The sequence below is a fragment of the Polyodon spathula genome, chromosome 6 (genome assembly GCF_017654505.1).
Source record: "Polyodon spathula isolate WHYD16114869_AA chromosome 6, ASM1765450v1, whole genome shotgun sequence".
NCBI lineage: Eukaryota > Metazoa > Chordata > Actinopteri > Acipenseriformes > Polyodontidae > Polyodon > Polyodon spathula.
In genome coordinates this window covers 29,889,345-29,913,975 of record NC_054539.1, presented here as the reverse complement: position 1 = coordinate 29,913,975, position 24,631 = coordinate 29,889,345, and the positions used below count along the sequence as shown (strand labels likewise).

Genomic DNA, 24,631 nt, shown 5'->3' with positions numbered 1-24,631 from the left:
CGTGCAAACCAATATCTCTGCATGTCAAACAATTACAATGCAATGCAGAGAAAGCAGCACCAATATCAAACAAAAGATGCAGTCTAAATTACTATAACTTTCCCACAAAAAATGTAGTTGTAAGCCTCTAAAGCTTCTATACGCCTTTACTGCTTCTCAGGTGTAACTGCACTCTGTCTCTACTAAGTAATGATAGACGTCTGGGTTTGTTATCTCTGGAAGCCTTTTAAAAAATCATAAGAAAATAATCTTGTCTGACTTCATTGTCAAATGGATCAGGTAGTGTGGTTGTATTAATCGCTAATTTTTCAAGGTGGCGATTTCTTTCTGCTGTCGGTAAATTTAAGAAATAGCTGTTTGTCACTTAAAAAAATTGCGCTGGTTTTCAGTCAACTGGAAGTTTCTGTGGACCCACAACACTATACAGCCCTCTCGAATTAAATTAACTGAAGCAGTGACTCTGTACCCTTCTTCCCCATGCTGAGTGGCTGCCAGTGTCACAGACCAAAACGAATACGGCCTAATATTTGTAAAAATGAAAGACACTATTCGGCCATTACTAATATTAGGAAGAAGACCATTATTTGTGCATATCCTAATACGAATTCATATATGGGAACACTCCTAAGCACTGACTGCTACCAAGATGCTTTGTTGCTCCCTTTTCCCTATACTTGCTAGGAAATAGACACCGGTGAGTGTTATTCTGCTGTAATTAAATTGGTAAATGCAACATTTCTTTAATTAAGTCTCCCCTCTCTTTTGGTAGACAACAGTGGTATTTTAAAAAGTCAGAGAACCACTAGCTAGGGAGAAAGTTGCAAATAATGATGGTTAAAATGAAAATTGGTACCTAAGAATGTCATCCAACCCCAATATACACATACACGTACCTATTTGATACATTGATATATTTTCAAACAAGCTGATTAATGTTAATGAGAACATTCCTCACCCATACCTAGAACAATATGCAGCATCTAAGGCACGTTTCTTCCTTCGGCCACTTTGTTGAGACTCAAGTCTATAGGATGGCAGCAGCATCAGTAAGAGATGAGGAGTTTTCCCATTGAATTTCCTCTTCTTGAATACGTTCAAATCACCACTGCTATAGTTATCATCAATTCCTTAAAGTGAGATATTAAAATAGCAGTTAGCATTCAAATAATTTATAACATTCAGTAGGATTCAGGATCATCATCAATCATATAATCCTACAGCCTTAATATACTAAAGGTTCCACAGTAGCAGAATGAGTGCAACGTGACAAGGAATGAAACATACATTAACATCTGTGCCAGCAACTTAGAGCATATGAACATTTGTATTTGCTCTGAAAATTGTTAATCTGCCAAAGAAGCCTCCTTCTGGCCCCTAAAGTAGTCAATCCCTAAATCCCATCTGCAGAAACCCTGCAGGTGGATTTTGAATATTTTAAAATCCATGCTGAAAAAGCCATTTCTTTGCAACCAAATTGTTTGGCCTACTGTAAATGTTACTATGTTATTGATTCAATCCTCAATTCAAAACATATTAAACATTATATTCATTATGTTATTTTAATTTTTGCACATGATGTACAATGACAGTTTGTACTAAGCTTTACCAGACTTTACAGTGCTGTTTTTTTAACTACAGTACATCACAATATGTTTATAAAAGTAAGATGCGCTGATGAGGTTAAGCCTTTATTCATTTTTCAATATTAAAATGCATGATGTTGCTTAATTGTTGTATTGACTGGAAACTTTTTTTTTACTGCAAATTAAACAAGAAGTGATGAAGGGATACTCATAGCAAAGCTACAGTATTTATATCCCCTGTTTTTGGAGCCTTCCAACAAAACTGCATACAAGACTGTGATTTTAAACCCTAAATAATGAATACTATTGAGATAATTACCTGCAAATCTTGCCTCTAGTTCTTCGCTCTTATTTGGTATGATGTAATTGTTTGAAGGTACAAATGTACAACATGGGCAGTGCAAACTTATCTTGAATCCATTGTTTCTATCTGAAAAAAATACAAATGGTTATATTTGTGGGCAATAAAGCACAAAATAAAGAACAACTAGGGTTTATAGTGTTCCACTTGTACAGCCCCATTGTTAAATAGGTTAACCAGATCATCAAAGCACCCGGTAGTTTGTTTACAGGTAAGAGCTGAGAAATACTAAAGAAACAAAAATTCAGTGACAAACATTTCTACTAGAAGTCTTTTTCAATGTCTTTAAATGTTGTAAGGGTTTGATATTTACTATATATTAGTTTGGAGCATAGACACTACCCCTGATTGATAGAGGAAATGACCTTTACTTGGCTGCTATGGCAGCTGTTGACATTAAGAAGTACTGTAAATCCCCAGCATAGCAAGTAGACTAGGAGCTCCACTTTCAGGGTCATCTTTATGAAGAATAGATGTGTATGAATAGGACTGAAAGTGTTTATTTGTATCTGCTCTGTCATTTTTCTTTTCCAGTGTACACATGTGTATGTCATGAGTTGATCATTACCTCTGTGAAGTAGCCATTCACTCACAGCTTCTGTAACATCAAAAGACAACCATTCCCCTTCTGCTCTTGTTCTCACTACCTTACTGTCAATATAGCGCTGGGTTGGTGATGTTAGCTCTTTGTGCCCTACGATCTGCAATGGAAAAAGAGGGGGAGTTTAACAGTGGTTTACAATCCTGCTGTTAGTAGCCAGAGGGCAAGGTGTTTGAAAACAGTTTGCTTTTGAAATCAATGCACTGATCGACTTAATTAATATAAGTAGTAATCATGTGGTTGACAATGGGGTTTCAAATATAAGATCTTCCTCCTCACATGTAGCTCAGTCTCATACAGCCTTGACTAGGATACCTAGTGATGTACTTATTCTTACACTATAGACCTGCTATTGCCACCATGGTCAAACAATGGTTCTATATAATGGTTCTACATTGTCAACGGTAGTGGCATACAACAGGGGCCATTGAACATTAAAGAATAAACCATAAACTAGCAAGGAACTACTCAGAACAATCATTTACCCGTTATTTTTTACAGCTAAGTTCTTTGTTATGTTTTCTTTTTACCATTGTTTTACTCCTCTCAAAATGTCCCTTTGCCTTTGAACTTGCTTCAAAATAGGATCCTATGTGTCAGTTTACTATGTGACTGTTAGAATTCCAGAACACTTACTTAAAGCCTTACACACAAATAAAAAAAAAAGAAAAAAAAGACAAACATAATTTTTGTTTCTCATTTTAACAGGAAGTCACCTCCATAGCACCGCAACCAAACACCTAAGTAAGCACCTTGTATTTCAGTTTAGATTAAACGAAATGAAACTAAATTGTAAATTAAACTGCTGAAATAATAAGCTACTCCAATAGTGGACATAAAAAATGGAAACACCAATGTAAAGTCAATTAATAGGGCATTGGGCAACCACGTATGGCTAGTATGCGCTGTGGCACAGAGTCTACCAGCCTCTGTAATTCTGCAAGAGGCATGCGGCACCATTCTTCCAAGAGAAAGCCAATCAACTCACGTCTGGTTGATGGAGGTGGAAAACGCTGTCTCTGGCGTCGTTCCAGAATATCCCATAAATGTTTGATTGGGGTCAGATCTGGTGAACATCAGTGTCATGCTCATCAAACTATTGGGCGACCACACATGCTCTAGATGGGGGCATTGTCATCCTGGAAAACACCCCCCCCCCCCCCCCCCCCCCCCCCGGGAACGAAATGCTGCAACATGGACCTCATACCACCTCAGTACCATTAAGTAGCGGTTAGCATTGACCTTGCCTTCTAAGGGAATGACTGCACCCAAACCATGCCAGGAAAATGAGCCCCACAACATTACGGAACCACCAGAACCCTTCACTGTTGGAACCAAGCACTCAGGGCTGTAGAGTTCTTTAGGTTGGCACACTGCAACCCAACTATGGTATTTCACTCTGTGGAGTTCTTGGTGGACCGGTGGACTGGCTGTTTGCACCCCAGGTTGAAATTTGCAGTCAATTGATTTGCAGTTGCTTGCCTGTTGTGCCTAGCACTTCAAATTAATGCACGGATATCACAATCCTGGAGTATGCGCTTCCGGCCACTGTTGCCCTTTGCTGATGATGTTTTTCCCTCGGAGTTCCATGCCGACATCACCTTACACACCGTTGCTCGTGAAACATCAGCAAGTTGAGCTGTCTTGGTCACTGAAGCTCCTGCCAAAACCCTAAGCATGCTGGGATGTTATTTACTTAATTAACGCATCAGCCACACCTGTGTGGAAGCCCTTGCTTTCAATATACTTGGTGTTCCTCATATACCCAGGTGTTTCCATTTTTTTGTCCACTACCTGTGTGTGTGTGTGTGTGTCTATATATATATATATATATATATATATATATATATATATATATATATATATATATATATATATCAATAATATACTTTTTTCAGTGAGTTACAGGAAAATAATTCCATCTAGGGTTTCTGTGACGTCATACATTACGAGGCCAAAGGTCACAGAAAAGCGAGATGGAATTGTTTTCCTGTAACTCACTGACGACATCCATGTATTATAAAACATCTGTTGTGTTTTATAATACATGGATATCCTTGTGATGCTAATATTAAAAAAGACAAGGTTCAGCAGTACAGTTGTTTTTATTTTATTTTTTTAAACGTAGTGTTTTGTGTTTGAATTGAAAGTGATGGTGTCGAGGAGTCGAATGGGTCAAAGTTCAAGTATATTTTCTTCTAGAGGAATTATCACTTTTTGACGCCACTACTGTGGTATTATGCCGTCATCCCTGTGTGTGTGTGTGTGTGTGTGTGTGTGTGTGTGTATATATACACATACACACACACACACACAATGTGTCTTCCAGATACCAATCCAATTGGATCCTTTATGCAGTGTTTCATAAGAAAATTCATTGGAAATTCATATTACATAGATATTTTTACACATAGCAACCTTGTTCCATATCCCCACCAACATCTGTGTTCCTTGGGAATATAAACCTGGAAGCATATTTAAGTAGCAGGAAACCAATGGGTACTATCTTATGGTAATTCAGGTGCTAAAGGACAACAACTTAAAGATTTTGGACTCAATTCAGTTTCTGCAAATACTATCTTCAAGCCTATGTGTTGGTATGCAAGAAAAACACTGCTTTAGTTTGTAATTACCCTGTGTTCCTCAACAGGTCTGCTCACTTCTATGCCTCACATCTGGCAACAGACATAACTCACAGAGCAGTCATTCTCCAGTAAATATATGCACCAGAGATCCCTTAACAACCAGAAACCTAATCGCAGAGTATATATTCCTATATGCTCAGACAAGTCACCCTTTATGGATCCAGTTATTTCTGTTGTGTCGCTAACTTGCTTGCTAGCTCATACAGCAATAATAACTGTAATAGGAATAGTAACCAAACCGGCTATGCATGTCATATCTTAATGCAAGTGAAGCAGGAGAATCTCATTAAGATTAAACTGAATTGTTTGAGGTCCCGAGTGGCTCTGCGTGGAGTGCAGGATGCACCCTATAGTCTGGAGGTCGCCAGTTAGAGTCCAGGCTATTCCACTGCCGACTGTGGACGGCAGTTCCCAGGGGGCGTGGTGCACAAATGGCGGAGCCCGCCCGGGAGGGCTTAGGTCGGCCAGGGTGTCCTCCGTGCACCAGCGACTTCTGTAGACTGGCCATGTGACTGTGGGCTTGTCTACAAGCTGCCCAGAGCTGTGTTGTCCTCCAATGCTGTAGTTCTGGGTTGGCTACATGGTGGGCCTGCAGACTTAAAAAAAAAGTGGTCGGCTGACGACCGCTTTGTCCTTGCCCTCCTGAGTCAGCGCAGGAGTGGTAGCAGTGAGCTGAGATTAAAAAAATATACAATTGGATATGTCAAATTGGAAGAAAAGTGGGGTAAAATCAATTGCAGACTACTAAATTTAAATAAATAAATAAAAAGGATTAAACTGAATTGAGAGAATGTAACTGTTTTTTCCAAACAATTAATCTGTGTTAAATATGCTACATCTATTCTATATCTACTGAATTGTATGCTAAATGTGGTATTTGGTACATATTGTGCTAATTAGGTAAACATGTTAAACATGTGTGGTTTAATAAGCCATGAGGGGGACAGATGTACAGCATTGTGTGGTATAATTAAACGAGGCAAAGCGTATTCAATGAAAAACATTGAAAATGAAAGCTTAATGGAAATGGCCATTGTGTGAATATGCACCTTGAAATATTTTTTTTTTACAGCTGCATACAGGAAAATGTTCAGATTTAAAAAAACAGCTCTAATGTCTTAATGCAGCGGTTTCCAAACTATTGATTGCCATGTAGCCTTCCAGCCTTCCTGATCTATCAACTGTCTGCGTACCCTTAGCACAGAGGTTTATATATGCTTTCATAATACAAATAAAATACACATGAGAAAATATAATGCATACATTATAAAGGACTATAATAATATAATACATATAACTTTACTTTTAGTTTCAATGTATGCCTTGCCCTTAAACGAGTATAGCATAGCTTAATATAGTGATACTATTCACCATTAATGTGACGAAGGAGGTTGTTTGTGCATAGGCACACAATGTTTGGAAAGATTGGTGGTACAGTAGTTTGAGTCGCAAGTCATTTTCTACACAAACCCGCTTACGATATTTCCACTGTGAGTGGCAAAAATCAGTCTTTCGCACAAGTAAGTTGTAGCAAGTGGCATCAGAACCTTGACGCTCTGTCTGACAATTCAGGGAACTCTGCTTGTCTTTGGACCTAAAACTCAGCACACTGCTTTAGTTGAAACCCGATCTCGAGTCTGCAGTTAGCTGAGATGTCCAGAAGATTCTCCTGTTCTTTCATTGACAGTTCTTGTGGCATGGCTACTGCAGAAAAGTTTGTGAAAGGATAGCGAACCCAGCTGTTTGTGTTTCCCATTGAGGGACAGTACTCACGCAATTGCCTCCCCCGTTCAGTGAGGTGTTGCTTGATGTCACCCTTAAAATTGCCATTACACAATTTGTCCCGTGTACCCCCTAGACGTGTCTCGCGTTTTATTGGAGGCGGATTCATGGTATTTAAAAAGTAATCTTATAGTTTACTTTCTGTAATAAATGCGACTGTAATAAATTAAAAATAGCCTATTGTACGCACTCGAAGAGTATATCTTTTTTCTAGTATTCGTATTACTCAAACCATTCCTCCCAGTAAAGAACAGAAAATTGAAAATGTAAAAACTTTAAAAAATCACCAACTTTAGAAACCTGCATCAGGTTAGAACCATGGCCAAAATAATCATAAAATCAGGTAAAACTATAATAAGCATTTTAAATGTTTTGTTTAATGTCTTCTAATGTCTTTAAAATGTCCAGCAAGGAATAGTTCAACTATTGTTCTGAGTAGCCTCTTGTTAATTTTATACCAATAAAACAATTGCTTTCTCAAAAAATGTACCTTTTCCTTTGCATATATGATTTAAAACAGAGCCTTTTTTGTCTAAATGTTTCTACTTGACTTGACCTCAAAAGCCATCATGAAGTAAATGGGTAAATATATCAGCAGTGAAGTGCAGGATTCCAGGGCAATTCTACAGATACTACACAGAGACCTTTTTGTTAAAGAAATTGCGAATGCTGACCTAGTCTCGAATGATGGCTAATATGTGTATAATGTAGGGAATTCTACATTTAGTTGGGAATGTAGGATATTCTAAGACTGCTCTGATTGCCTTTATAAATAAGCTGCTTTTCTTTTCAATGAATTGCAGGGAAACAGGAAGATATTCATAATTTAAGGAGACCACATACAAGACCAGTGTGTGAATTGATGGTCTTTCCTTTCCTTAAAATACCTGTTTTGTTGAAACTGTTCTCTTTGACCAGGATGGTTAACCAGTTAAGGAAAACAAATATTTCAACTTCCATACACTGTTGACAAATCATTAACAAAGCAGCACCTCCATGAACCTTGTAATTCTTACATCTGTGACCCATACTTTTAAACATCGTTTCAGATTCTTAGCTCTTATTGGAGTGACTGTTGAAAGCATTCAAGCTTTTTCACTGGGAAAATTGTTCTAAATGATTTTGCAGTCTCGGAAAAAAGAAACTAGCATACAAAATAGCAGCTATGGGATATCATTGCAGTGCAAAGCTATGTTATTTTTAATATAAAAAGGCCTAATGGTAATGTGTTTATATTGGCAAAGTGTGCTATGGTGTACCTTCCTAATGCATAAAACATTGTTTCTGTTACCTTCACTTGTGCTTATGTGGCCAAGAAAGACTTCTAATACTATTGGTACAAGTTCATTAATCTGTAAAAACATTTCGCCAAAAGACTTTTGGGATTGTTGATTCACAGCTAATTGTGAACTGGATGAGATTTGGGGCATTAACTGTGGCAGGGCCATTTGATTCAAGCCAATTTGGGCCAAAACACATGGGAAACTAAAACTGCAAGCTGTTTCATGTCAAATTTGTTTTCACCTTTTTATGAGTGCAACAACAAGAAACAGTATTTGCTTTCTAAAGAAAGTTTTCTGAAACCTAATTACCTTCTGCTAAATGACAAACATAAGGTAGCAGTTAAGATTCCTTAAAAAGGGAGGAATTGTGGCCTTGACTCATCAAGCATAATTGTGCAGGTTACCATACTATTGCTGGAAATCAACACATTTTCTGAGTACAATGTTTTCAATTAAAATTCAAAATGCTAACTGAGGACACCGGATGACACCTAACTTGTGGAAAATAAGCAGATACTGGAACTATTCTCTCATTTTGTAATTTGTATGTACCTTTCCGTTTTATTTCAGCTCAGTTGGGAGAATGATTACAGCTTCAAAGCTCTGAAAATCACATCAAAATACAATTCTAATCTTTTGATGGAATAGACCTTAGTGCACAACAAGCACACTTCTACATCAAAAATATCCACTCCTTGGTATCTTCAAAAAGCAGGTCTACAGGAGTCCAGTCTAAAAAGAAATACACATATAGATATCTAATAGAAATGTAGACACCTTTAAAATATGGCTCCTCACGTCTAAGCAATTACTAAAGATGGATAATGCCAGTACCTGGGGCCATATTACAAAAGCATCTTAAGTGACATTCTTATCTTAACTGTAGTTTAGGAGAGTTGATATTACAGAAAATGCTCTCCTAACGTATTTTAAGATGGGAAATAGCATATTACAGAACGTTCCTAATTTGTTCATTTCCTAACTTTCTTTCCTGACATTTAGGACTTGGTGGAACCTTTCCTATCTGTCAGTCAAAAAAGAAAATGATTACTTTGCCAGATCTCAACAAGACATGCAACTAAAAAAAGAGAAAAATATGCACATGTATTATTATTGTTATTCTTTAGATTAAGTTTTGTATTGCACAAATATTTCTGGGAATTTAGATCTTATTATATACAGAATATTCTAGTGAACCATAATGATCCATTAGTATATTTTGTGATGTATACCTTTAACAGTAAGCTGCGCTTAATGTCTAGATCTAGCCCCACCTCCCATGAGAGGTGGTTCATGTTATTTAAGGGACAGCCTGGAGTTCTAGTTAGACATACTCACAAGTTACTGTCGGTGATTATCATCATTGCTAGTTGAAACTTTTACTGAGGAACAAGATATTAAGTATGCTTTGCTTATTCTGTCATGTTATTGTATTACACAGCAAGACCCTCCATTGAACTATAACCAGTGGCTCACATACAGTGCCTATATTAAGTCTACACCCCCTTTTAAAATGTTCACCTTTTGTTGCCTTATAGCCTGGAATTAAAATGCATTAAAATAGTTTTTTTTTTTTCATTTATCTACACATCCTACCCCACAACTTCCAAGTGAATAAAGTATGTTTGTTGAAAATTAATTAAAAATAAAAACTTAAATAGCTTGGTTGGATAAGTGTCCACCCCCTTTGTAATAGCAATCCTAAATTATCTCAGGTGTAACCATCGCCTTCAAAATCACACAGCAAGTTAAGTGGCCTCCACCAGTGTTAGACTGTAGTGAGTCACATGATTTCAGGATAAATTCAGAAGCTCCTGTAGGTTCCCACTGCTGGGTAGTGCATTTCAAAGCGAAGACTAAACAATGAGCACCAAGGAGCTTTCAAAGGAACTCCGTGACAAAGTTGTTGAAAAGCACAAATCGGGATGGGTATAAAAAAATAACAAAGGCCCTGAATATACCTTGGAGCACAGTCAAGATGATTATTAAGATGTGGAAAGTGTATGGCACCACCAAGACCCTGCCTAGATCAGGCCATCCTCCAAACTGGATGACTGAGCAAGAAGGAGACTGATCAGAGAGGCTACCAAGAAGCCAATGGCAACTTTGCAAGCGCTACAGGCTTTTATGGCCAAGACTGGTCAAAGTGTGCATGTGACAACAATATCCCAAGCACTACACAAATCTGGCCTGTATTTTACTCAAGAAAGCCCACCTTGAATCCTGTTTTGAAGTATGCAAAAAAACACTCGGGAGATTCTGTAGCCATGTGGCAAAAAGCTTTGTGGTTTGACGAAACTAAAATGCTACTTTTTGGCCTAAATGAAAAGCGCTAAGTTTGGCACAAACCCAGCACAGCGCATCAAAGAAAATCATCCCTACTGTAAAGCATGGTGGTGGCAGCATCATGTTATGGGGATGTTTCTCATCGGCAGGGACTGGGGCAGTTGTCAGGATAGAAGGGAAAATGAATGGAGCAAAGTACAGAGAAGTCCTTATGGAAAACGTGCTGCCCTCTGCAAGATAGCTGAAACTGGGATGGAAGTTCACCTTTCAGCATGACAACGACCCAAAGCACAAGGTCAAAGTTACACTGGAGTGGCTAAGGAACAAAAAGGTAAATGTCCTTGAGTGTCCCAGTCAGAGCTCTGACCTAAATCCAACTTGAACTTGAAAGAGCTTGAACAGTTTTGTAAAAAATAATGGTCAAATATTGTCAAATCTAGATATGCAAAGTTGGTAGACAACTATCCCAACAGCTTTAATGCTGGTGTGTTTTCCACCACCATTTTAAATCTGGGGGGGGGGGGGTATAGACTTATCCAACTATGATCTTTCAGTTTTGTATTTCTATATATATCAATCGTTTTCTCAATAAAACTTTTTTTCCCTTAATATTATATATATAATATATATATATATATATATATATATATATATATATATATATAATATTTAGAGGACAAAGCGAGCACACAGAAGTTTACAGTACACTACAGCTCTCCCGCACCATTTAAGAAATTGATATATATTACAATATATTACACTCCTTTTTTTATAAGTATTTTACTCACGTTATTCTGCTTATGTATCTATTTGATTTGTTTTGTTTTTTATTCGCGTGACCCCTTTGGCTGTGTAAAAGGGTTATGACGATATTATACCAGTATAGACTGCGCAATTCCGTGCTGTGTGAATAGGTATTTTACACATTTCTTTCAACGTCTCTTTTTCAAATTCTCATGCTTGTGCATATGTTTGTTATTTTTTTCGAGGCTGCGAAACCATTTATACAGCGGTAAAACCAATACGTGGGGGTCACCATGAAGAGATGTACATTACCATTCTATATTCCTATAGCTGCTATGCAAACTGGCTCCTTACTCCAAAGACAGAATTGCCTTGTTCTCTCAAACTGACTGTTTGTCTGCACGAGCCATCTATGTTTCTGCACACAACACATCATTACTCAGAGCCCGTCAAAGGAGAGGCTGTCAGACTGTCACTGTCTCGTTCATACAGAAATTACCCCAGAAATAAGAGAAATGGACGTCAATGAGAATTTAGTTATTAAAGTCGAAAAATATACTGTTCTTTATAATGCCAGTGTCAGTGGTTGGAAAGATGCTATATTTCACCTTAACTTTAGTTAAAGTGACAGGGAGCACCATAAAGTGGTTTCGTATTTCTGTATAATGATGCTTCTTTGTTTTAATAATATTGACCAATAATAATAATCACATTCACACACTGACAAGATTTTTTTAAAACTGAAAATCAAGAAAAGTATATATTAAACTCATTTTCTCAGTATTTACAAAAAAATAAGTCTATAAATGCATTCTTTTTGAATAATTTACATGTTAAACCAGATCACATATAAACATTCACTGTTAAATGTCATTTTTTAGTGTGTGGTGTACACAGACTATTTCTTTATTGTATTTATTTTATTTTGTCTCCACAGAACAAAATCTAGTGGTCTAGGTCAAGGTTTTTCATCAATCTCAAGGTTTTTCAGTAGGGCGTCTCACTGGTGTGAACACTTAAGTTGACATGTCTGTTAAAGCATACAGTATATTTTGGTTGCTGGCCTTTTAAAAATACTAGTCAAAAAGGAAAGGAATGTTTACACTAAATTATCTTACACAAAAAACTAAACAAAAAAAAACTGTTACCTGATAAAGTTCTATTCGCTGTTCAGATACTCTTGCCTTTGGATTTTGTAATCGAAAAACTCTAAGTTCTGCCTTCACCAAATTTGATGCGTTTTTCTCCATTGATGAAACATCAAATTTAAGGCGCCTGAAGTAAGGATTGTAATAAGTTGCAGAGATGTAATCTGAAAGAAATTAAAAAAAAAAAAAATATATATATATATATTAAATATTAAAACCTCCAAGCACTCTTACAAACCAGTTTTGCTTTTTTTGCATGTTCTGTGTGGTAGTTTCTGCAATGAAACTACCACAATTTAGATGATTTTACTAGGTTGCCACTGTCACACTTAACCCAGGGACTGCCTAGATTTGACATCCTCTCCTGGGTCTCTTTTATTTTTATAGTGTATGACATTTTTAAGCAACCATGGATACTACCATGAATGACAGCAAACATTTCTATATTCATTCAAGTATCCAAGAATAAAAATCAAAAGATAGAGAAAAAAAAAAACATAAAGGTATATACTAGAGATGATTTGTTTATAAGTGCAGTGAACTCCGAGGTCAATGCAGGGTGGGACAAATCACTTGTATGCTGGTGGCCATTTGACAACTAGCTTTCAAAACCTGGTAGCCAAATTAACTTTATATCAGGAAATGTGTATAATATACTCACATTTTTTATTATCTTTAAATTGTGGGAGGAGAAATATATACAATCGTTGTGCCAGCGAATGAACTTCATAGCATGCCAGGGAACAATATACATTAAATTCCAGGGACCTATTTTCTGTGTGCATAAATTGCCAGAGAACTATTTACATTAAATGCCAAGGAAATATATAATTTAAATTCCAGGTGCCCGGTTTACAAATTCTCAATCGTAAGCACCTCGCAAATAAAGACAGCAGTTGCAAGTAGCAATTTTCATTGCAGATCCTATTAGAACATACAATGTTGCTCATACTACTAGCCAAAACTACTACTCAAATCTTGATGCATACAGACTTAGAATTAATAAAAAAAGTACTGATTGCTAATCTTAGGGTGATCAAATGTATTTTAGATTTAAACAGAAACAAATCTAAATGGATATTTAAAACAAAAACTTAAAAATGTTTTTTTAAACCATTAAAGCCTTTTAATGTGCAAAATTCAGCTCATTATTAACCCGGAAGTCTATCTTGGATTTACTGTGCACACTGAACAATGGGTTTCAATAGTAAAAAAAGTACATGTGCTGCATTTTATAATCTGTGGGATTTATTAGCTCAAGACATTTGCCATAGATGGATCTCAAATACCAACGTTGTCCCCTGTTGTGAATGAGCACCTGTGCAGGAAAGGTTTTAATTCCGTTACTATTATATGCAAAAATGTCTGTGTCAGATGCTGTCATTCGATACCCTAGGAGTACAAATGGCATTTGGGCAGACTGTGATATTGCCGATCGTTTTGCCAGTGGAGGTAGTGGGAAGATTATTATTATTATTATTATTATTATTATTATTATTATTATTATTATTATTATTATAATAATTTTATTAACAGGTTGTGTAACTTATAACTATTTTCATTATAGCTTAGATAGAATGAAAAGACATGTTTACTTACGCTGGGTTAAAGGCAGCAGGAAGAGCTATCTGCTTTTCTTTTTTTGCTCTCAATACCAGCAACAGCTATTTATCCAATTATATTTAGACTATTTTTTCTCCTCATTTCAGGTATGTTTCATCTCCCTTCTTTTCCCATCTTTTAATTTCATTCTGCTTACTAGATCTATCCATTTTTGTTCGTCTTTCAGGTACCGTTCTCTGCTCCACCCTTAAAGCATTTACTGCGCCTGTGATTATGTGCCAGTGGCAATGTGGGTTACATGACACAGGTGTAGAGGTGATGCAGTGTTCAAGATAATGACAGACAACAAAGTACTGTTGAAATGGCTGTTTTAATTTGTAATCCAATAGTCTGATGACGACAGTAAACAATAAATAGAGGACTGGGAGTATCCAACGATGTGTACTGCTCAGTTAAACAAACACGGGGTTCAGTGCTGAAATAATAAGCACGGTTTTTAAACACACACAATACACAAACACAAGTCCAGGTCCAGGGTGAGTGCTATTAGTGTTAGTGGTGCAAATACAATTTATCTGTGAACAATAGTGCTGGTTATCCGGGTTTGTGCTGGCCTATAGCCACAGCTCTGGATTAGCAGTCTAACAAATACCAAATCCAACAGTTAGACGAAACAAAAACACTCATGGTTATGTTTCACTTGTCCTTTAGCGGTTCAAACTTAACCATAACAGAGGAACAGATCACCTTGCTACATCCCCTTATATACCATCAGTCACGCCCCCTTGGTTAACGAGTGCAACCGTTTCTCCTCCAATCCAAGGTTGCCACACCGTTTCCTTTTTGAGGTAATGACTTGGTGTACAGTAATTCTGCCCCTTTCTAGATGGCCAACTTCCATCTAACCCTGGTAATGAACTGTCAGGCCATCCAGTCTGTTCCAGCCACTCTGTTCCCCTTACATAGCGCCCTCACAGATTGGGAGGGAGATTTATCATGAAGAATCATTCTCTCTGTCACAGTGCCACTTTTTTTTTTCTTTTCTTCGTTAGTTATACTTCCAGACAACTTGCCAAATAGAACAGATATGTGTTGTCCAACCATTTCTATAATTGTATCAATTTCTTCTTTGAAAAAAATGGTTTTCCTTTGCACCCCTGCCATTGTGTAATTCCCTAATCAGTCACTGTGCTTTAAAGTGGATTACCGAGTTACTAATTTTTTTGAGAGCAGATCATAAAACAGTGATAGCAAGCAATAGCACTTGTGAAGTGCTTTATGAAATGCATGCAGAGATGACCTCTGCAACCTCGCAACCTCATCGCAATCGCAGGACCTTCATGAAGCAGGCCTCAGGGAACTACTTTCTGTGTGCATAAAATGCCAGTGAGTGAAAAAAATGCCAGGGAACTATGTACGTACAATGCCAGGAAATAGAACTACAGTAATCAAATTGCCTGGGAAAATAACTATTGAAGAATTCCAGAGAAGTGAAGACATTTCCTTTTTTTCAGGTAGTGTCATAGTGAGGCTGGCTAAAGTACTAACACTGTTAGCTCCTCCTCATCTTCAGTTAGATTCTCATTCTCATGGGGTTAGCCTGATGTGGATTTTCCAAATCCAAATGAAAATAGATTTGACTGTTGCTTCAGTTTCTTTGACATTTTATTTAAAGTAAGAGATATTTTGAGAAGTTCGTTATTTTTATTTCTTGTGTCGTCTATGCTGATCAAACAAGCAAGTCAGGGAAGTTCAATGGCCTGTAGCACTGCAACACTCCTGCACTGATATTTTTTTAAAAGCTGTATACTTTTTTTAACCCTCCTCCAGCACTGGCACCTCAACACTGCTTTCACCCCTTCTTGTTGGTTTCAAAGTTTTTTAGTTTCTTAATTTTCTTTAAGTTGGCAATAGCTGTCTCTTCCGAAATGCAAACAATGCAGAATGAATTTGGAGTGATCATTTCCACTGTTCTACCCTAACTTTATATTACTGTGTATTTCGTTTGCCATTTTATGAAACTGGAAAAGAGATTCTTCTCCATGTGTCCAAACCCCAATAATATCATCTACAAACCGAATGTATCCTAAAGGTTCTCTTTCTGATTTTCTAAGTAATTGTTCTTCCCATTTCCCCATGTATGTACTGGCAAAATGCATTCTTTATTTAGATCCTATTGCTGTACCATTGTTTTGTTTGTAATTTTTATCAACAAATGTAAAATAACTGTTTTCTAAAACTACATTGATCATGTTCAGCACCTCTGCTGTGGGTATTGATTTATCTAGTCTATTATCTAGTGCTTTTTGACAAGCTTCTAATGTTTCTTTACGAGGGACACTTGGATACAAGGATTTTACATCCATGCAAAATAAAATTGTATTCTTTGGAAGGTTGTGCTTTAGTGATTCAAGTCTTTTTAAAAATTGTGTTATATCCTTAACATAGCTTGGTAATTTCTCAATGTGTGACCTAAGTTGTTTTTCTGCTATTTCAGCTATTATGTGTGTTGGATTATCAATCGTGCTGACTATCATTCGCATAGGGTGATTTTCTTTGTGCATTTTAGGATTTCCTCTTGCTAGGCCTGTTCTTGCATTATATGGCTCCATGTATTCTTTAAATTCTTTTGATATAATGCCTTTATTGTATAGTCTCTCTGCAATGTCCTTAACCTCTTTTACCGATTTATTGATCCTATTGCTTTTAACTTCTTCATATGTATCTGTATTCTTTAATTCACATTCTACAGATTTCATACAGGCACCTGTGTTCATTATCACTGTTCCAGATCCTTTATCTGCCGGTCTTATACTTATATCATCATCATTTAACAACTCAGTCATAGCTTGTTCTTCAATATTGGTTAAATTAAGTATACATTTTTTCTTTAGTCCTACTATAATTTCTTGTCTAACTACTTCAATATACATATCTAACCACTTGTCTCTTCCATCCGGAGGAGTCCACGTGCTGTACTATTAACCTTAATCCCATGTACATAATTACCCTCTGAATCGGAGCTCTCTTCATTGAAAAAATATTCTGTTAATTGCATGCGTCTCTCCCACTCCTTTAATTCGGTGGCCAGTTTATCTTTATCAATGTATTTTTTAGTCGGTATAAACTTAAGTCCTTTGCTCAATACTGCTTTTTGGGATGTGGTTAAAGATTTCCTTGATAAATTAAATACTGTCCTCAGTCTTATCTTTAGTGTATTTGGTACTATTTCCATTTCTGGGTCTCCTATCTTTCTGTTTTGAATTCTCTGTCCTAGTCCTGTTTAATTCTCTATTTTGCATTTTATTGTTTACTTTAAACTGGTTTATTTTTACTGTTTTAGATGTATTTTGATTGTCTTTCTTAATGATGGCATAGTTTTCAGACGTTCCTCTGGTTTCAGTGTCTTTAAATACAATAACTGAGAAATGGTTATTGTTGTATAAAAGATTAATTGGATCGTTCTTATTTTTAATAGTTTCTATTGTGCCTTCATATTTAAACAATCCTTATTCTTTAAGTCTGTGTATACGTGTATGGGCCTATTTAGTAGGTCTTTAAAATAACTATTTATAGACGGGGTCCCCTTGCTGATTACAAACATGCCTTTACCTATAGCAGGCTCGACTGTGTACAAGAGCCACCACTATACTCCTCCGTGCACTGGTCACGCTGTAAAGGAGAAGGAGATGGGGCCTATTTCACTGATCCAAATATAATACCAGTGCTCTTTAATTCTCTTAGTTCCCTACTGGTGTTTACACCCCAGGATGATTAATTGACCCCCCCCCAATTAACTTCACTAAATACAGAGACAAGATGTGCCATTATTTAGATAAATAAAATAGACCCCTGTGATGTCTACGTTCCCCAGCGCTCTTATTTAGTTATGTAATTTATGACAAAAATTGCTTGCAAGTTGTATTGTTTATCTAAAAAGAAAAATGTCAGATGCGAAAGCGCTAAAGCTGAATTTTATGTCATAGTCTTACATGCTACAGGGGAGAATAGAACTAGTACTTGATAACAATGTTTAAAGGGTCCAAAGCCAATGGGTACAACAAGGATAACATGGTGGACAATATTGATGAAATATCTTGTTAACTCGGAAAACATGGACAAAAACAAAAGCCGTTATGTGAAATAGTAGAAGTTGTGTTGAGAATGCTATTACTGTATAAGTGAAGAGAAATGGGGAAAAATGCCATTTAAGCTACCATAAGCAACTGGACAACCAATTTTTATTTAATTTTTGCACGGACCACTAGCATTACTACCTATTCATTGCCGTTAATATAAAAACAGTAATTTCCTGTTGATTTGACCAGGCTGCTTAAGGCACGTTGATAAATGAACCAATGTGTTTTTAAGGAACTTGTCTTAACAAAACACATAAGCACAATTTAAGAAAGGTCAAGCCGTGGTTATCAGTAGACATTAGCCTTTAATCTTGCACTTTTAAGAGCGTCCAAAAGGCATTAAATATTCACTGTAATTAGTTTTATAAATTGTCAAGTTTTCATTTACTGGATTCTGCTGCAAAAATGAAAAGTGCTTACAATTTATTCAATCAATGCACAGAGCAACTACTGTACTGCATTGCTTGTTCTACTCACTGAAGCGCAGGAGATGAAATCTCAGCCATTATTTGCACATTGTTATTTATTTAATTATTTTGTGCACTGTTATTAGAAATATTAAAAAATTGACATTCAGATAAAAGTGGGGGTGGGGCCATTCAGACATGGACGTTGACTTGGCAGAGTCCAGTAAATTAAATCCCTGAATTTCAGTCCCTGAATGAACATAATCAGTAGTGCCAAACAGTGAAAGGGAATTAACAAGAGGTCCCGTGCTGGGTTTATTATGAGTGGTAAAACTGTAACAGTTTAACAAAACACTTTTTTTCAGATATTTAATGTACAAAGTAATACTGTATAACTGCCAACACCAGTCAATCCTTTAAACTCAAGAAAATCTATAAATAATTCAGGAAAAAAAAAAGTCAATACAAATAATGAAATGGATGTTGATCATAAGATTAAGCAAATGTAAACAAGACTGCAAACTACTTTGTTCTGCACAATTTCTTAAATAAATCAAACTGCAGAAATGGCGAAAAGATATTAATACACTTAAACAAGAGGCTTTATTCAGACATACAGCCGATAAAAACATAACCTGCTGCGTCCCAATATTATGTTCAAATTTACATCAAAACATAATTCCTTGTTTTCTATTTACTTACTCCACAGTTTATCCTTTTTATATATCCAACTGTATCAGACCTCTTGATAGTCCAGGCTGTTTACATAGTTTCAGCTGCAACCAAAACCAACAACTTGTGAGACAATCAAGCATGCCTCTGCAAAAACAATTGCTGTAGTAAGAGTTGATATATAAATATAGCCAAAAGCAAATTATAACATTTTACATATTTCATATTTGTTAGGATTAAGAGAACTGCAAATGGTCACAAAAAGATAGTTCTTTGTCATTGAATGATTGTACTGCACTCATCAACAAGCAATGGGAAGCCCCATCTCCCATGAATTCTGGTTGGCCAGCAAGGGGTCAGGAGGAAGGTCCTCTTCCTGTTCAGACAATTTTTTGGAGTTGTTTTATTTTTGGGTTTTTTTTAATTTTTTTTTTATTAAAAATGTTTCCACCCCCCATCCTCAAACCATTTTTTTCAGTGTCCAAGGTCTGTGACCCTCATTCTCCACACTATATCTCCTGCTCTAAGAATGGATGTACTAACAGGGGTGTGCAATTCGTATCGTCCGATGCCCAGGACAACAAAATTTGTGTGAGAGACAAAAGTTTTGCAGTTATATTTGCAGTGTTTATATTCCACCCCTATCACTTCTGATTGGCTAGCTGTGGGAAAAGCTGATCTGGCACTTCCCTTTAATAAGCTGCAATTTTGAATTATAGGTACTGTACAGCAAGTAAGAAATAACTCGACAAGGTGTGCTTTAAGACAATACTTACCGCACACCCTGGAGTGGGTTAATTTGCTTATAAAATGGCTACACTTTTTTCTTGAAAATGACTATACAACATCGGTTTTTTAAGGATAAAAATAATAAATATATTATGTATCCTTCCACTGAGAAAAAATAGTCCCAGAAGATTGTAACATATATTTTGTACTTTTTTATTGGCCATAAACATTACATTGAACATTTATAGTAACATTTGAGATGAAATGGCATTTGGGAATTGAAAGCAGACTGATTTCCCACATCTGAGGAAGGATTCATGTAACAGCCAAACACTGCACTTGACATCGAGGGAGGGGCTTCTGAGTGTTTGTTTATTTATTTATTTATTTATTTATTTATTTTTATATATTTTGAAGGAAATGATCCTACTCAGGCTTTGTGGTCTTCAAGAGAAGCTGACCAATAATTTCTGAGGCTGTTTTCACACCGATGGCCAGTTACTGGCATACTTTTCTTAGATTGTAAACCAGCATTACATGTATGTGGACTTCAACTTCAACTTCCGTGTCAGTTTGTGCAGTGCTGCAGTCCTTCACGTCTGCGGCGAGCTCTTTAGAATTCTATTCCGAACCCGACCTTGTTTAAAAGCCCAACGGTTGTGTCAGCAGAGAGCAGGAGAGATTTTAATTTTGTTTTAAATGTTTCCGAAATCAGAGGGTAGTGGTGAGATTTATCTGTTGTGTCTAGTCAATTTTATAAGGCGCTATTTAGTTTAATAAGTAGATGCCGCTGCTGCACATACTGTATATTACATGCTGAGTGAGACTTGAGTGGTGATTTCTCAGATGGCTTTTGATAGTGTTACTGCTGTTGCTTGCCTGAGTTTTCTTTGTTCTGTTCTCGGACTAAGTAAATACCACAGTATAGTTGCCAATTTTTCTGTAATTCTTAGTGACAGAGATGCAAAAAAAATGATTTTTGAGTGATTTAAATGCTATTTCAGTTGTATGTTGACATTTTTTTTTACCTGCAGAAACACTGTTTAGATAATTGTTACTATTAAGGCATAGTAATTTAACAGATCAGGTAAGTAAGTTTGTCTATGATGTCATAGCCGTGCTGTAAGACAATTATTATCACACTGGCATGTGATATTGTTCAGCCAATCACAGCACTTTAGCCAAGCCATTTTATGATGTGCAGCTATGCCACTGGAACTAGTTCTGCCATTTGGTGCTACTTGTGTTTGTACTTCATAAATGCTCAGTTGGTAGATATTCTATATTTTATGCTGAAACATCTGTCCAATTGTGTGGGTTTACTATTAAAAAACAGTAACTTGAAAAAGATTGAACAGTAAAAAAGAGGTTTAGCGGCGCTTCTTAGCAAGCAAGCAAGCAAAAAAAAACACACACACACACACACAAAAAAAAAAAAACAGTAGCTAAGGTATCAGCGGTTTAGAAAAAAATCGTGTTGTATAATTTATTAGATATATGACTTTATGGTCTTGCATATACAGTACTTGTTGGGATTTAAATAAAAAAAAAAAAAAAAAAAAAAAAAAAGGAAATAATTTCTGACTATTATTATGTGTTGCTCAGGAACCGATATGATCAGGGGCCCATATTACACCTTGTTCTGCAATTAACTCAAGATCCAATAGTTGTTTTGTTCAATTACTGCAGTTGACTAGTTTTTTGTAACTAGGATCATTTTAGCTGGGCTTGGCCAAACCTTAACTATTTTCTTGTTTTCTTTTCCCCTGCTCAGTCTTTGCTTTTCACCAGTGCCAACCTCCCTCACTGGAGAACAAAGCTTGCTCCCAGCGTCTTTCTTCTCTTTTCAGCATTCCAGTCTCCCCATCACGGGAAGTGAAGCTCACTACTCGTCAGAAGTCCAGCCACGCCGACCCCCCTCAGCAAGCCTGGGACAGCTCTGCATTTCATCGATTTCCCAATACGCTATTTTTCATTTCCCCTTGGGGGAAGCAAAGCTCACTTCCCAGCCTTGGAGGCTGCCGTGCCAGCCTCATCTCCGCTAGGGTTGCTCTCTGCAAGCCAAGGGGACACCCCTTCCTCTTTTCTAAGTCAAAAGCACTTTCTTTCCCTTTCAATTCCAGAGATTCTTCCTCCACGCAGCCCTAGCTTCTGTCCTCTCACTATATTTTAACCCCTTAAGTAGTATGAACGTACCGGTACATTCTCCAACTTCAAACTTGAATTACTGAGCTTACAAAACTCCTGATAACATGATATTGTGACACTAGGTTTCTGTAACACCTTGTATTGGTCTCTTGCACCCTCTGCCAGAGATTGAATGAATTACACACAATACACCGTCACAAAAATATCAACAATGTTTGTAAACAGGAGAATATCACTGTGAGAAGTATTAGAAATAATACTGAATTCAGATTCCGACTTGCTCCATGTTCAAGGAGTTTCATATGGAGAAGCATTAGACACTCACTCCCTGCGCCCCCTCCACCTGTTTACCCAGATATGATTTATTTGTGTGTGTCTCTCTTTCTTGCTCTCTGTCTCTAGTTCAGCCCTTTTTTTGTTAGGACGTGTTCTTGTGGTTGTTCCACCCTGTTGTTTATTGTCTACCTGTTATTATTTAGTCATAACCTTTTCCTATAACAAAATACAAATATATATTTGTTTTATTTATTTACGGTAAAAAGTATTTCTCTTTATTTCGTCAGTATTCATTACATACATACAAAAGCTTTGAGCTTGTTTGTACACTGTACTCATAATAATCAAGCACATGCAGAAGGCAGAAAAAAAAAACTCACTCCCGTAGGGCCGGCAGGGCATTTTAAAACTCACTACTCAAAGAGTTAACGGGGTTATTTGAATGTAAATGTATCTGAAATCCACTTACCAAGTTCTGAGGTATCTCTGATCTCAAGAGCTTGATTAGTTTATGTTCAGCAGTGTCTGATAAATGTGATTTCAGTTCAGTTTATTCAGTTGCAACATTACTCATTATTTTAACGTGCTTAAGCCCTTTTCTCATTCAATTGGACACAGGGTTTTGTACAAATCACAGAAATGCTACTGTCATGAAGTGTTAATCTCACCAAAAGTCAAATAAAATCTGTGCTTTAGTTTGCAATAGGAAAATCAGACTGTGTATGCATATTGAATTAATAACAAATAACAACGGCTACAGTCCTGATATGCCCTTGTAAACAGAATATAATCAGCCAAAAATAATTTTATTGGCCTTCCTTTCATTCAATCTAGCCAGCTAACAAGATATTAAAACCACACTTTGTCTCTACCTACAAATACAATTTTAATATACTAAGAACTTCCATAAAATGTCAGTATTGTTCTGAGTAAAACACAGCACATCATTTATGGTATGGTATGTTACAATATTCTTCATAAACCAAACTCTTTATGATCTAAAGTTTCAGAGATGATGCAAGTCTGATTGGGGGGGACGGGGTGGGACTATTACTTCATCAGCTCCCTTGTAAACCTTTTAATGGCCATTGTACACAACTGTGTTTTAATATCAAATTATAGTTATTCTGATAATTCCTGCTGTACACATGCACCCACTTCATCAAAAAAGAATAGGACAGGTGTGAAAACTAGGGATATATATATAAAAAAAAAAAAACATGTTACATAACAAAATGGTATACATATTCATTTGATTTATAATCCTACCATCAACATCCATGCCTGGAGTACCTTTTTCTTTATTACAAAAATGTAGATCGCTTCCAAACTCACTAGCACATTACAGACTTGTACAACAATTCAGCTGTGCTTCCTGACAAGACAGAGGGAAATGTGGATTTGCAAATCAGGATATGAGTTTAGATTGGTACTTAGCTTGCCCTCAGGTTGTTAAACCCATGCACAGAGAGCTGGTGAACTGAGAAATGTTTTTAGTTTTTATCTGACGACTCTCCAAACTGTACTTATGATTTCTTTTCACCAGGTGGAATATACCACATGCAGGGCCTTTTCCCAGTGCTGATAGTTGCAGTAAATGAGAGTTAACCATGTAAACGAGATCCAAATTGACAATGCTATAGGGAATACAACTCTTTCTTGTCTTGTATTTTGTGTAGCACAGATGGACTAAAAATGTGTTTTTGTTTCTGAACAAACAAGCACACAAATACAGTATTCCCTGTGTCACAGCAAATAACATTCACTGTACCACATAGTAGGATTCAGATTTGGCTTGTGAAACATTAATTTCAAGTTAAGACCACAAGCAACCTTTCTGTGCAGTACATGCTTATGGTCAGGCCCACCGAGAGGGTGGGGAGGACAGGGAAATTTCCTCGAGGCCCAACATCCCGAAGTGGGCCCTGGTCAAGAGGGAATTATTTAATTTTTTTAATAAGGAACATGTTTTAAAACTAGTAGCCCTGCACAAGACCTTTGCGTTCCCACCATCACATAAAAAAAGAAAAAAGAAAAAACTACAGCACTGGGATAAATAAAATAGTGTATAACACCATTAAAATGTATTTTAATGCTAAATAATGTATGTTATTTGATGTTAAGTAAGCTCCCAATTAATGACTATTACACATAATACAAAAAAAAAAAAAAGATTTTAATTGAGATATTGAAACATCTGTGCATCGTTGACAGTTTTCTTCAAACCCATTATTAAAATATTGTATCAGTTCAAAAGCTCTTCC

At 36.6% G+C, this 24,631-nt stretch overlaps 1 protein-coding gene across 1 annotated transcript in view; it reads right to left on the bottom strand.

The window, feature by feature from the left end:
* The window catches only part of LOC121317109 (transforming growth factor beta-2 proprotein-like), a 51,141-nt gene that overhangs the window by 5,488 nt on the left and 21,022 nt on the right, over positions 1 to 24,631 (bottom strand). The window contains exons 2-5 of the mRNA XM_041252722.1: positions 12,434 to 12,597; positions 2,513 to 2,645; positions 1,903 to 2,013; positions 962 to 1,127 (exon numbers count right to left, since the gene is read on the bottom strand). Of these exons, the coding sequence (XP_041108656.1) occupies positions 962 to 1,127; positions 1,903 to 2,013; positions 2,513 to 2,645; positions 12,434 to 12,597 (574 nt within the window). The remainder of the gene's footprint in view (positions 1 to 961; positions 1,128 to 1,902; positions 2,014 to 2,512; positions 2,646 to 12,433; positions 12,598 to 24,631) is intronic.